A 12,669-nucleotide genomic window follows, 5' to 3' on the forward strand; every position below is an offset into this window, starting at 1 on the left:
GAGAAAATCAGTGATTTTAACATTACATTACATGTCATTTAGCAGACACTTTTATCCAAAGCGTCTTACAAGGGAATTGAGTACAACCTGCCAGGGGTGGAGGTGAACTTGTGATCATGATGTCTTCTGCTGTACTGATCTTAACCACAGAGCTCCCCCACCCCATCGTCACAGCACACAGGAGTTGTTGATCCAATGCTGCCTCCATCACTGCAGCTCCTGTGTCCCAGCGAGCTAAAATCACAGATTTTCTCTATGGGATTTGGTGTGGGAGAGTTTTTTTTGTTAAGAGGCTACTGTAAAAGAATTTGTGACATCTTATGGTCAGACTTTTAGGATCTTTATTCTTCAACAATTGTTTCTGTTGTGAGCTAAAAATGGTATCTCATCATCCTTGCAGTTACCAAAAAGAGTCACTAGATGGCAGATGCCCTCCCTACAGGACTTGACTTGTTTGTGTGTGTGTTTTGTTGGCTCCAGTACTCATTTGATGAGCGTCCGCCACAGTGTCAAGGGTTAGCAGGTCAGCAGGTTTCTGAGGACGCAGGAGACATGGATGACTCCTTTAATAAGCAGGTAAACAAACGTGTGTCACTGCTGCGGCTCAGAAATGAACTTTATTTCAGCTCACGTCTCTGTGTTTGTGGTGGACAGGTCAAGTCTTTGGCCGACTCCATGGACGACTCCCTCACCTGTCAGTCTGGACGAGAGGACTCACAGGAAGCAGGCGGAGAAGGTGAGGACGACGAGGACGACGAGGACGAGGGGGACGAGGAGGAGGAGGAGGAAGAAGAAGAGGAGGAGGACGAGGAGGAAGACGAGGAGGAAGACTACAGGCAGTGCGCGTGGCGCAACACCAGCGCGTCCTCCCGACGCTCCGCAGGCCGGATGGGAGGAGTCGGGGGAGGAGTTGTGGGCGGAGGTGTGAGCAGACACGAGGACAGCACCGCCACCTCCTTCAGTGACGTCACCCTCTACATGGACGAGGGCTGTCTCCCGTCTTCACCGCTCTCCCGCCCGCCGTCCTCGCCACTGTCCCGCCCCGCCTCGAGCTCCGACACGGAGTACTGGGGAGGGGGGGGAGGGGGAGGAGGGGGAGGAGGGGTTAGAGAGGACAGCAGGGAGACGGAGGGAGGCAGCAACGCCAGCCGGAGGAGCAGCACGCCCTGTACTGAGTGTCGGGGGGAGTACAGAGGGAGGGCGGGGGGTGGAGGAGGGGGCGGAGGTCACCTCCCCGTCCTCACCATCGAACCGCCCAGTGACAGCTCAGTGGACATGAGTGACAGGTGAGGATAAAACAGTCGTGTCATCATTGACAGTCTTGTTTAAAGGGACAGTAAAAACAGTTCAGTAGCTAACACAAATTTAAATGTGAACTGTTGTGTAACGTTATTGTTTACATGTGCAGGTCAGAGCGAGGCTCTATCGGACGCCTGGTTTATGAGCAGGAGCCGTCAGGAGTCGAGCATGGAGGAGAGAGAGAGGACATGACGGGAGAAGGTGAGGGTGAGAGTGAAGACGATGAAAGAGGAGGAGGTGAGGGAGGGAGCAGCGAGGCCGACTCACCTCAAGGAACCATCAAACACAAACCAAACGGCCGCTCGGTCGCCACAGCGCAGGGACAAACACGCAGCCCCGCCAACGTCCCCCTGCCAATCCCCTCCGCACGGACCCTGCCCTCACACCCGCTCCAACACCAACACCCTCACCCACACACTCACCCCTCACCCATCCCCCACCTCCCCACCATCCTCCACCATCACCCACAGTACAGCCAGCCACACATCATGCACATGCACCACGGACACCCCGGCGTCCCGTACATCCAGCACCCACACCACTTCGCCCAGCACCACTACCACCACCTGCACCACCAACACCACCACCTGCCACACTCTTACCCAGAACCCCCCTCTTCTCCTCTGCCCTCACCCGTGCCACCGCTCACACCTCTCTCACCCCTGCCACCTTCACTCACGCCCTCGCCACTGTCGTCCTCCTCGTCTCTGGCTCTGCACAACATGGAGGCCCTTCAGCAGCAGCAGCAGCAGCACCTCGCCCACCACCAGCACCTCCACCACCACCACCACCACCTGCTCTGCTCAGATGGAGACAATGAGAGCGTCAACTCCACCACCACCAACTCCAACGATGACACCACCGTCAACAACTGCAGCTCTGGCTCATCGTCGCGCGACAGCCTGCGCGAGCCAATGGGAGGAGCCACGCTGGGGAAGCAGACCTATCAGAGAGAGAGCCGGCACAGCTGGGACTCGCCCGCCTTCAACAACGACGTGGTGCAGCGGCGGCAGTACCGCATCGGACTCAACCTCTTCAACAAGTAAGTCAGTTAGAAGAGCTGATCCATGGGTCAAGGCCTCCTGCAGTGATCTGGGAGGGTATGTCTCCCCTCCTCTCCCTCAAGATACGTTGTCCTGTCCAATAAAGGCAATAAAGCCGAGCAGAATATCAGTATTGGTCGATATTTGTTTTAAAATGTATTATCAGATATTGGTAGACACGCCAAGAACTCTCATATGACTAAAGACCCATTCATCCATTCCTCTTCTACCACTTTATCCTTTATCCACATGGGTTGTGGGGGTGTGGGGATGCTGTGCCAATCTCAGCTGGCATAGGGCTGGCTATAGGCGGGGTACACCCTGGACAGATCACCGGTACATCACAGGGACACATATAGAGACAAACAACCATCCACTCTCACACCTACGTTCAATTTAGAATGTCCAATTTGCCTAATCCCCAAATCTGCATGTCTTTGGACTGTGGGAGGAATCCGGAGATCCCGGAGAAAACCCACCCCCTGCTCAGTCAGCGTAAGCTCCCCTGGGAGTGAAATGAAACAACACGATGAAACTGTTGAAAAAAAATCAAAGCGGTTCTGTTTTGGCTCCAGGAAGCCAGAGAAGGGGATCCAGTACCTGATCGAGAGAGGTTTTGTGTCGGACACACCAGTCGGTATCGCCAGGTTCATCTTGGAGAGGAAAGGACTGAGCAGGCAGATGATCGGGGAGTTCCTGGGCAGTCGGCAGCAGTTCAACAAGGACGTGCTGGAGTAAGTACAAGGCCGTCACATGACCTCAGTCTGAGTTATGTTCTCAGGAGGAGAGAAGATGAAGCAGCTGTAAACTGACAGGAGCTTAAATTGGAGCAGTTGTAGTTGATTTCCTCTCTCTCTCTCTCTCTCTCTCTTGTCTGTAGCTGCGTCCTGGATGAGATGGATTTCTCTGGGATGGATCTTGACGACGCGCTGAGGAAGTTCCAGGCTCAGATCAAAGTTCAGGGTGAAGCTCAGCGGGTAGAGCGGCTGGTGGAGGCCTTCAGGTGACCGGTGGAGATTCAGACTCGTCAGTCCAGTCTGTGATCTTTTCTTCATTCACTCTTTCTTCTCTCTCTCTGTCTGTAGTCAGAGGTACTGTGTTTGTAACCCGGTGCTGATCCGGCAGTTCCAGAATCCAGACACCATCTTCATCTTGGCCTTTGCCATCATCCTCCTCAACACGGACATGTACAGCCCCAACGTGAAGCCGGAGAGGAAGATGAAGCTGGAGGACTTCATCAAGAACCTGCGAGGTCAGCAGTCCATTATTATTCGATCGATCGATCTATCTATCTATCTATCTATCTATCTATCTATCTATCTATCTATCTATCTATCTATCTATCTATCTATCTATCTATCAATCAATCAACAAATTAAGCAGTCAGTCAGTGACTGGTTAACCGGTCGGTTGGTTAACCAGTCAGTCAATCAACCAACCAATCAACCAACCAATCAATCAATCAACCAACCAACCAGCAAACCAACCAGTTAACCAGTCAGTCAGTGACTGGTTAACTGGTTGGTTGGTTAACCAGTCAGTCAGTCAACCAACCAACCAACCAACCAGTTAACCAGTCAGTCAATCTTTCTTCAGGTGTTGATAACGGTCAGGACATTCCCAGAGACCTGCTGGTGTCCATTTACGGAAGAATCCAGAAGTGGGAGCTGAGGACCAACGATGATCACGTGTCTCAGGTTCAGGCGGTGGAGAGGATGGTGGTCGGCAAGAAGCCGGTAATTAATTTATATTAAATTTTTAAAAAGACAGCACTTCTATGAGTAACTGTAGCTGTTTGTAAAACCAACATGTTACTGTGTGTGTGTGTGTGTGTGTATAGGTGCTCTCGCTGCCTCACCGCAGACTCGTCTGCTGCTGTCAGTTATTCGAGGTTCCAGATCCAAACCGAGCTCAGAGGAGCAGCGTCCACCAGAGGGAGGTGTTTCTGTTCAACGACCTTCTGATGGTAAAAAAGCAACACACGCTCACAACAAAGAGTCTGTGTTCATAAACTAATTTTAAGTCTACGATATCTACGTCACATGTTCACGTTCATGTGAGACAGACCAACAGGAAACTGAAGTTTGTAAACCACTCACTCTCCCACACCAAACCTCATAGAGAAAATCAGTGATTTAAGCTCACGGGTACACAGGAGCTGCTGGTCCTCTGCTGCCTCTTGTGGTCACTTTATGTCACTGAGGTCAATCTGAAACAAGGATTTCAAACACTGAAGTGAAAATAAGACATTTGAACTTAGTGATGGAGGCAGCAGTGGATCAACAACTCCTGTCTCCTGTGATGTTAAAAACACTGATTTTCTCTATGAGGTTTGGTGTGGGAGAGTGAGTGGTTTACAAACATCAAGGTCATATTAAGGTCAAAACAACAGCGTGAATCCATATTCATTTAAGTGAAGAACTTTGGGAGAAGTTGACGTCATGGAAAACGACGTGGAGCTCAAACTGAGATGATGATATAAATAAAAATGGACTTGACAAGAAAATGGGGCAGAGATTTAAAAATAACCACCCGAGGTTTTCACACCTTTAAATGTAAAGAAAGAAAGGCAAAAACATGGACGTCATCAAGCTTCATCTCCTCTTTTGTCTCCTCCTCCTCTTCCTCAGGTGACAAAGATCTTCCAGAAGAAGAAGTCTTCAGTAACGTACAGTTTCAGACAATCCTTCCCCCTGGTGGACATGCAGGTCCACACCTTCCAGAACACCTGTAAGTACTCTCTCTCTCTCTCTCTCTCTCTCTCTCTCTCTCTCTCTCTCTCTCTCTCTCTCTTCATTTATCTCCTCTCGTCCATCTGCTCTCTCCATCTGTCTCATCTTCTATTAATTTAATTTTTTTATTTCTCTTCTCCCGCTCATCTATCTATTTTTACACCACAGGCAGCAGACACACACACACATGCTGTGTGAGTGAGTGAGTGAGTGAGTTGTCTTTCAACTGGAAAGTTGTTGGTTCAATTCCTGGCTCTGCTCGAGTATGAGTCCCTGAGCAAAGACACTTAAGCCCATGTTAACGTATGTGAATGTGTGAATGTGGGTGAAAGATGTTTGAATGGGTGAAAAGTGTAGTGTAAAGCAGCTCATCCAGACTAGAAAAGCTCTATATAAATACAGACCATAATACCAACTCTTCTTTCTCTGATTTTATGTGGTAATAACAAGGAGATTTAGAGGAAATGTTGTGGAGTGAAAGTAAATATAAATAACAAGAAGTAAAGCACAGATATGCGAGTGTTGTACTGAAGTACAGTAACAAAGTAATTGTACTTTGTTCCATTACAACACTGCTTATCATGAACGAGCTAAGAGGTTGTTTGACGGCAAACTAATAAAATAAAGAAGTTTAAAGTCATGTGTGAACATGAGCTGAAGTGACGCTGTTGTGTTGTGTTGTGTTGTGTTGTTCAGTTGTTGTTGTTGTTGTTGCTGACAGTTCTGCTTCTGCAGGTGCAGCTGAACACGACTTGGCAGACTGTGATGATGACTGTGACCAGGACAGATTGTCCCATATGATTCATCAGCACAGTCACTGTGTGTGTGTGTGTGTGTGTGTGTGTGGGGGGGGGTGGATGCACCTATATGTATCTGTGTGAATATTAAAGGTGGGCGATCCAGGCTTAAAATTACATCACATTTTTCCAGGATAACGTGCAGTAACAATATTTATGATATTGAAAATAATGCAATTTGTCAGTTGCCATTGGCATTCATTTATTAGTGCGACAAATTTCATGTATTTCCACACTTTTTTTAATGAGCTGATGGCGAGTTAATTACTAGTGCAGTGATTTGTTGATGAAAGTTGCGGTGTTCCTTGAATGCACCTCACAGCTGCTCCTCCATACTCGGTCACTTCAATCCTGTTTATGTTCTGTACTTTTCCAACAGGAAACTGAAGTTTGTAAAGCACTCACCAGCAGCTCCTGTGTGCTGTGATGTTAAAATCACTGATTTTCTCTATGAGGTTTGGTGTGGGAGAGTGAGTGGTTTACAAACTTCAGTTTCCTGTTGGAAAAGTCTGTCTCACAGTGACATAAAGACGAGAACATGTGATGTAGATATCGTAGACTTACACAGATTTTATCACGTGAGGCTACTATGTAATAATTTGTGACATCTGATGGTAAGACTTTTAGGATCTTTACTCTTCAAGGAAATTGTATCTCATCATCTCTGCAGTTACCAGAAAGAGTCACTAGATGGCAGATGCTCTCCCTATATGACTTTTGCCTACAGTTCCTTCTTAAAAGAGTTATTGTTACATTTATAATATCAATAAGTTAAATTTGACAATAAGGACATAATGTGATACATTGTGTGTGTTTGTGTGTGTTGTTTTGTACTTGTTACCTCTTGAGGACCTTTCATGTCATAAACACTGACCTTGTCAGGACCAGTAGTCCTTATGGAGTGTGTGTGTGTGTGTGTGTGTATGTATGTTTACATTGGCTACTCTTGAGGACCGAGACTCATGACCACTCACTTTTTTTCAGACTACCCTCACGGCATCAGACTGACATCTTCGAATCCCGGCGGAGAGAGGAAAGTGCTGATCGTTTTCACGGCTCCAAGTCAACAGGACCGAGCACGCTTCACCTCCGACCTCCGAGAGAGCATCGCAGAAGTCCAGGAGATGGAGAAGTACAGGGTGGAGTGTGAGTGTGAACAATAAAAACAGCTTTTTAATAAAAGACATTCAGCTGAAGTCAAAACTCGATTAAAATCCTCTCCATCGCTGCGTCTCTCCCTCCAGCGGAGCTTGAGAAGCAGAAGGGTGTCATGCGTCCTGGCGTGTTGGCGGGGGGAGGACCGGGAGGCGGCGGCATCGCGGTGGGCGGGGCCATCATGGGTGGCGGGCCCGCAAAGAGCGAGGTGCTGAACGGCACCCTGGGTCGGCCGAGCCTCGACGACACGTACGCTTCAGTGGACGGACTGAAGCGCACGGCGCTCAGCTCCTCCCTGAGGGACCTGTCAGAGACAGGTGAGCGGTGAGGTCAGAGGTCACAGGTGTTAAATCACAACAGACATGCTCAGCAGGTGAAACAGACAGAACGAGGATCACTGAGATGGCATTCCAGTGTCATGCTGTGATTCTCTGTGTTCCATCTCCACCTGCAGGACGTTAACAGGAATTGCAACTACTGCCCAAAATCAGTTGGTCATTTTCAGAAAATTCTAGTGAAATAAGATTTTTTTTACTGTTAAAGGGAGAGTTCAGCCTTTTTTTATGACTTCAGTGAAAACTGATTTTAATGTATGATCTTATATTGATATCACGTCTTTATGTCACTGTTAGACTGAACTCTCCCACACCAACGTCCAGTGAGTGAGATAAAGACGTGTTCTGACTCAAACTGACAGATTTTATTTTGTGAAGTGGTTAACATCCTCATATTCATCATTCCTTTTAGTCACAAATACTTACTATACAATGAGTATGTTTGATATTTATTTAACAATAATATTATGGCGTATTACAAATGTTAATGACAATAAAACCACATGTTTGTTGTTGAATGATATTGTAACAGTTTCATGTTGAACTCATGTTTGTTGTGATTGTGTCACAGGGAAGCGAGGTCGTCGGAACAGCGTGGGATCACTGGACAGTACCATTGAAGTAAGTGTGGGGGTGGGTGGAGTTGAGCCCTCCCTGACACCATGTGGCGCCCCCTGCTGACTCACTGCATGTGTTTGTTTGGTCAGTCTGTTGAATCGTGACATTTTAAGCTTTGATTAGGTTACACTGAGCGACTGAGTGCTGACTGCACTGTGAGCGCCACCTGCTGCTGAGACGCAGGAAAGTGAGCTTAGTGTTGCTCTGTAAACCGCTTTTTCTCCCACACCAAACCTCATCGAGATTTTAACATCACAGCACAGGTGTTGTTGATCCACTGCTGCCTTCATCACTGAGTTCAAATTCTGTTTGAAATCCTTTGTTCCGATTGACGTCAGTGACACAGAGTGACCACACGAGGCAGCAGAGGAACAGCAGCTCATGTGTTTCATTATCTTACATTTTTCTTTCTTTCATCAAACTCCTCTTCTATTCCTCAGGGTTCCATCATTAGCAGCCCACGACCACACCAGCAGCGCCCCCTGCCTGCTGGAGGTCTCTCCTACAGCCCCATGATGGTGCCTTCATCTCCAGCAGCTTACCGGCCACACCGCCCTACTCAGAGCCCCGGTACAGGGGTGGGGGGTGGGCCGGGGCTCTGTCACAACCAGGTGGTGGGGGTCAACAGCTCCCCTCTCGTGAGCGGGGGAGGGGCTGGGGGCGCAGGCGGGATGGCGGGCGGCCCAGCTGGCGGCGTCCGGCCGGGGAATTTCTTCGGCAGCCGCAGAGGGAAGGTTCCTGGTCCCCTGATGATGACATCACCAACTCCTCAGGGTCCTCCGAGTCCCCTGATGATATCATCACCCCCCCACTACCCCGCCCCCGCACCTCCCATCCCCCACCCCTCCTCCCCTTCCCCATGCCCCTCCCCATCCGTCAACCTCGGTCAGTCGGACTCGGGAGGAGTTGGAGGGGGCGGAGGTACGGGCGGGGCTCCGTCCAAACTCCAGGCTCTTCACGCCCAGTATTGTCACGGCAACAGTGGAGGAGGCGGAGTCAGTGTTTCTGGGCACCAGCAGCAGCAGACGCCGCCGCCACCGCCGTACCACCATCATCACCGTTACCACATGCAGAGCATTCCGCACCACCACGCCCTCTCGCACAGGTTCTCCGCCCCGCAGCGACAGGGGCCGCCCGGCTGCGCTCCCTCTCAGAGGATTCAGCATGGCCCCGCCCCTCATCCACGCTACACCACGGGCCTGGGGTTCACCTCGCCCCCTCCGCTGTCCCCACACTCTCCCCTCACCCCTACTCCACACGGACTCTACCACTCACACCCCACGGTGGCGGCACGGCCAGGGGGCGGAGCCAAGCTTCCGCTAACCATCTCGCACTCTCAGCCTCACCCCCACGCTCACACACACTCTCACAACCACGTCGCGCACACACACTCCCCCCTCAGCCCCTCCCCCTCTGCCTCACCCTCCACGCACTTCATCTTCGCCGCCCCGCCGCCACAAACACCGTCGGCGCGCCTCGTCTCGCAGACGCCCCCACAGCCTTACGGCCCTCAGTATCCGCCCCTATCCTCCATCCCGCCTCCCCCTCCGCACTCACCATTGCCTCCCCCCTCTACCGCCCCGCTCTCCCCGCATCCGGGAGTGGGGGGAGGCCAAGGGGGCGGGCCCAAATCGAAGCCCGTCAGCCGGATCAGCACGGTCGTGTAAGAAGGCAAAGAGCGGTGGTCTGCCATCCTGCTGCGAGCCACCGGGGGGCGGTAGTGAAGAAGAGAGGGAGAGGGATTGGAGGAGGAGGGCAAATGCAAGTGTACCAAAATGGCCGCCTGGTTCGAAGGAGAGCTCTGAGAGAGGGAAAGAGGAAGTTACTCAGCCTGTGTTATTTCCACATCCACTTCCCCCGCAGGTAAAAACTCCCACGCCATGTTTGTCGGGGAAAAACTGACCAACAACGTGAAACGTGGCGTTTTCATTCACTTGTGTGAAGGAAACGTCCTCGTCTCCTCGTCCTGGGACGAGTTTGACGGAGTGTTGTGATGAGAAAGAACACGTGAGTCACGGACGTGAACAAACGGTTCGGGGACCAGACGAAGACAAGAAGGAGACGAGAAGGAGACGAGAAAGAGACAAGAAGGAGACGAGAAGGAGACGAGAAGGAGACGAGAAGGAGGGATCAGTGCCTGAGAATTTAACACAACAGTTAGCGCTTGGCGCTAACTCGGTTAGCTGAAGGAACGTCCGTGAGTCCTTTCACGGAAACTGTCCAAAAACTAACAAACAAACGATAAAAAAAACTCACGAGTGCACCACTTTGTTTTTCGCACAAAAAGCACTCGTACCATTGTTTTGGATGTTGATATTAAAGGGATAGTTCAGGTATTTTCAAGTGTGGTTAAACGATGGGTCAGCAAACACTGACGTGTGACGTTTAAGTCTACGATGTCTTAAGAACATGTTCATGTCTTTATCTCATTGTGAGACAGACTTTTCCAACAGGAAACTGACGTTTGTAAACCACTCACTCTCCCACACCAAAGCCCATAGAGAAAATCAGTGATTTTCGCTCGCGGGGACACAGGAGCTGCTGGTCTACTGCTGCCTCGTGTGGTCACTTTGTGTCACCGAGGTCAATCTGAACAAAGGATTTTTAATGCCGAATTTTACAAAATAAGACATTTGAACTTAGTGATGGAGGCAGCAGTGGATCAATAACTCCTGTGTGCTGTGATGTTAAAATCACTGATTTTTTCCATGGACTTTGGTGTGGGAGAGTGAGTGGTTTACAAACTTCAGTTTCCTGTTGGAAAAGTCTGTCTAACAGCGAGACAAAGACATGAACGTGTGACGTAGACTTAACCTGATGTAGATTTTATCAGTTAAGTCTTTCATTAAGAGAATAAAATTTTCACTCACAGTGTGACCACACTTTAAATGACCTGAACTGTCCCTTTAAAGAAGCCATGAGATGACGCTGAGTGCTTTGTTTTGATTTGGTGCAGTTTCTGTGTCTTAGACAGGTTTTGCATGACCTGTGCAATATCTACTGAGTGTCGGTGAGTGTGTGGTTCAAATATGCAGTGGGAGGGAGTTTGTCGTCATTTAAAGCCCCAATCCAGCGTTGATTTGCCCCTCCCCCTCCAAAAAAAAAAAAAAGTGCTTTAGTGGACTCACTGAAAAGACTTTACTTTCTACACGGACTCTAAACTTTTTTAAAACTTCAAAATAAGCCATCGTAACAAAAAAATAACTACAAAATGTCTTATTTTTAATGTTTGCGATTACAGGGTTTGAGCAGGAGGAGGCGCTATGCTGTCGTTTCAGATTGGGACTTTAAAGTGGTGACATCATCTGCTCAATAATTTACTCCTGTGAAGGCAGATGTATTACATGTCCCTTTACGGTCGCCTCTCCTGGTTCTATTGGAAACAGAAGCTTGAATCTGTGACGACGTAAACGTTTATTTCACGCTTCATAGGTGTGTGTGTTTGTGTCAGGGAGGGAGATTATGCTGAAAGGTACTGAAACAGGGTGCATTCTGGGAAACAGAGTATTTGTCTCGCTGGTTCGTCGGCGTCTGACGAAGCCAAAGAGCCAAACGTGAGTGAAACTTCAGGGTAAATGAAGGAGTTAAGACGGGAAACAACGTCAGCTAACGAGGAATTATGAGATAATAATAATAATAATGATCTGAAGTTAAAGTTGAATTATCATCAGGAAAAACAACTTTATAGAACAAATAATAATCTCTGGAGATTAGAAGATACGATGTGAGAAGACCATTCTCACACAGCCACGTATTTATAGAAAAAATCATATTTCTCCCTGTATAATATATCTTGTAATAACATCGTACACTACAAAAACCTTCAAGCGCAACCATGACCAGGCCAAACCTACAGGTGGCAGCGTAACGGGAAGCATAGAGGCAGACGAGCCAATCAGAATCCTGACAAAAACAACAATGCAGAACACAAACACTGTCGTTGTTTTCAGTAAGGATGCTCAAGGTTATTGCTATAAAATGTATTATCACATATATTTCGTGTTAGCGCCCCCTACAGGTATTTAAAAACACACCCTGTGTCAGCTGGAATTGGCCCGGCCCCCCACACCAGCCCCGCATGACTGTCATGAAAAAGAACAATATTGTGGATCTAAAATTGAGTTTTTGTGATTTAAAATTTTGAGTTTTTCCGGATCCGTGGCTGCGTGTAGAATACGTTAAGTTCCCTTGCGCGTTTTAAATCTGTCGTGGTTTTACAATGAACGACGTGTTGTGATGTGAAAGAACGAGGTGAAAACTTTGGAATCTAACGACAATTCAGCATCAGGATCAATAACGTGTTGATTGATTGATTGATTGTATTTTTAAACAATAGCAAATATGAAGCCATTTCCTGGATTGTCATGATGAAGGACTGAGTTTGTCATCTCCATCCTCCTCCGACAACAGAACCTGAACCTGAACCTGAACCTGGACCTGACTCTGCCCTCCTGAAGGGCGGAGTCATTTCGTCGTCACACAGAACAAAGAGAAACCATTGTTTACGTTTAATTTTGGCTCTTATTTTTAATTATTTAAAGCCTGATTTAAAAATGTATTTTCTCTCTATGTTTTTTTTTCTTTTTCCCTGTTCATCAGCTGACGTCAGGAGGCCCAGGACAACTGGTACAAAGGTCCAGAACTCTTTGGATGATGCTCTGAGTGAACTGAAACTGTAGATATTAACTGT

The 12,669-nt window shown here is 48.5% G+C and overlaps 1 protein-coding gene across 3 annotated transcripts in view; it reads left to right on the forward strand.

Annotated features, from left to right (window-relative positions):
* Positions 1-10,704, forward strand: part of LOC131469031 (IQ motif and SEC7 domain-containing protein 2-like) — a 58,014-nt gene extending 47,310 nt beyond the window's left edge. For all 3 annotated transcript variants that reach the window (XM_058643858.1, XM_058643857.1, XM_058643856.1), the window contains exons 6-18: positions 481-576; positions 655-1,286; positions 1,409-2,341; positions 2,918-3,076; positions 3,223-3,345; positions 3,428-3,594; positions 3,939-4,078; positions 4,183-4,308; positions 4,973-5,072; positions 6,856-7,017; positions 7,116-7,343; positions 7,933-7,982; positions 8,420-10,704. In XM_058643858.1, the coding sequence (XP_058499841.1) occupies positions 481-576; positions 655-1,286; positions 1,409-2,341; positions 2,918-3,076; positions 3,223-3,345; positions 3,428-3,594; positions 3,939-4,078; positions 4,183-4,308; positions 4,973-5,072; positions 6,856-7,017; positions 7,116-7,343; positions 7,933-7,982; positions 8,420-9,646 (4,143 nt within the window). In that variant the 3' untranslated portion in view covers positions 9,647-10,704. The remainder of the gene's footprint in view (positions 1-480; positions 577-654; positions 1,287-1,408; positions 2,342-2,917; positions 3,077-3,222; positions 3,346-3,427; positions 3,595-3,938; positions 4,079-4,182; positions 4,309-4,972; positions 5,073-6,855; positions 7,018-7,115; positions 7,344-7,932; positions 7,983-8,419) is intronic.
* Positions 10,705-12,669: the final 1,965 nt, after the last annotated feature.

The sequence above is a fragment of the Solea solea genome, chromosome 11, assembly GCF_958295425.1.
Source record: "Solea solea chromosome 11, fSolSol10.1, whole genome shotgun sequence".
NCBI classification, from domain to species: Eukaryota; Metazoa; Chordata; class Actinopteri; order Pleuronectiformes; family Soleidae; genus Solea; species Solea solea.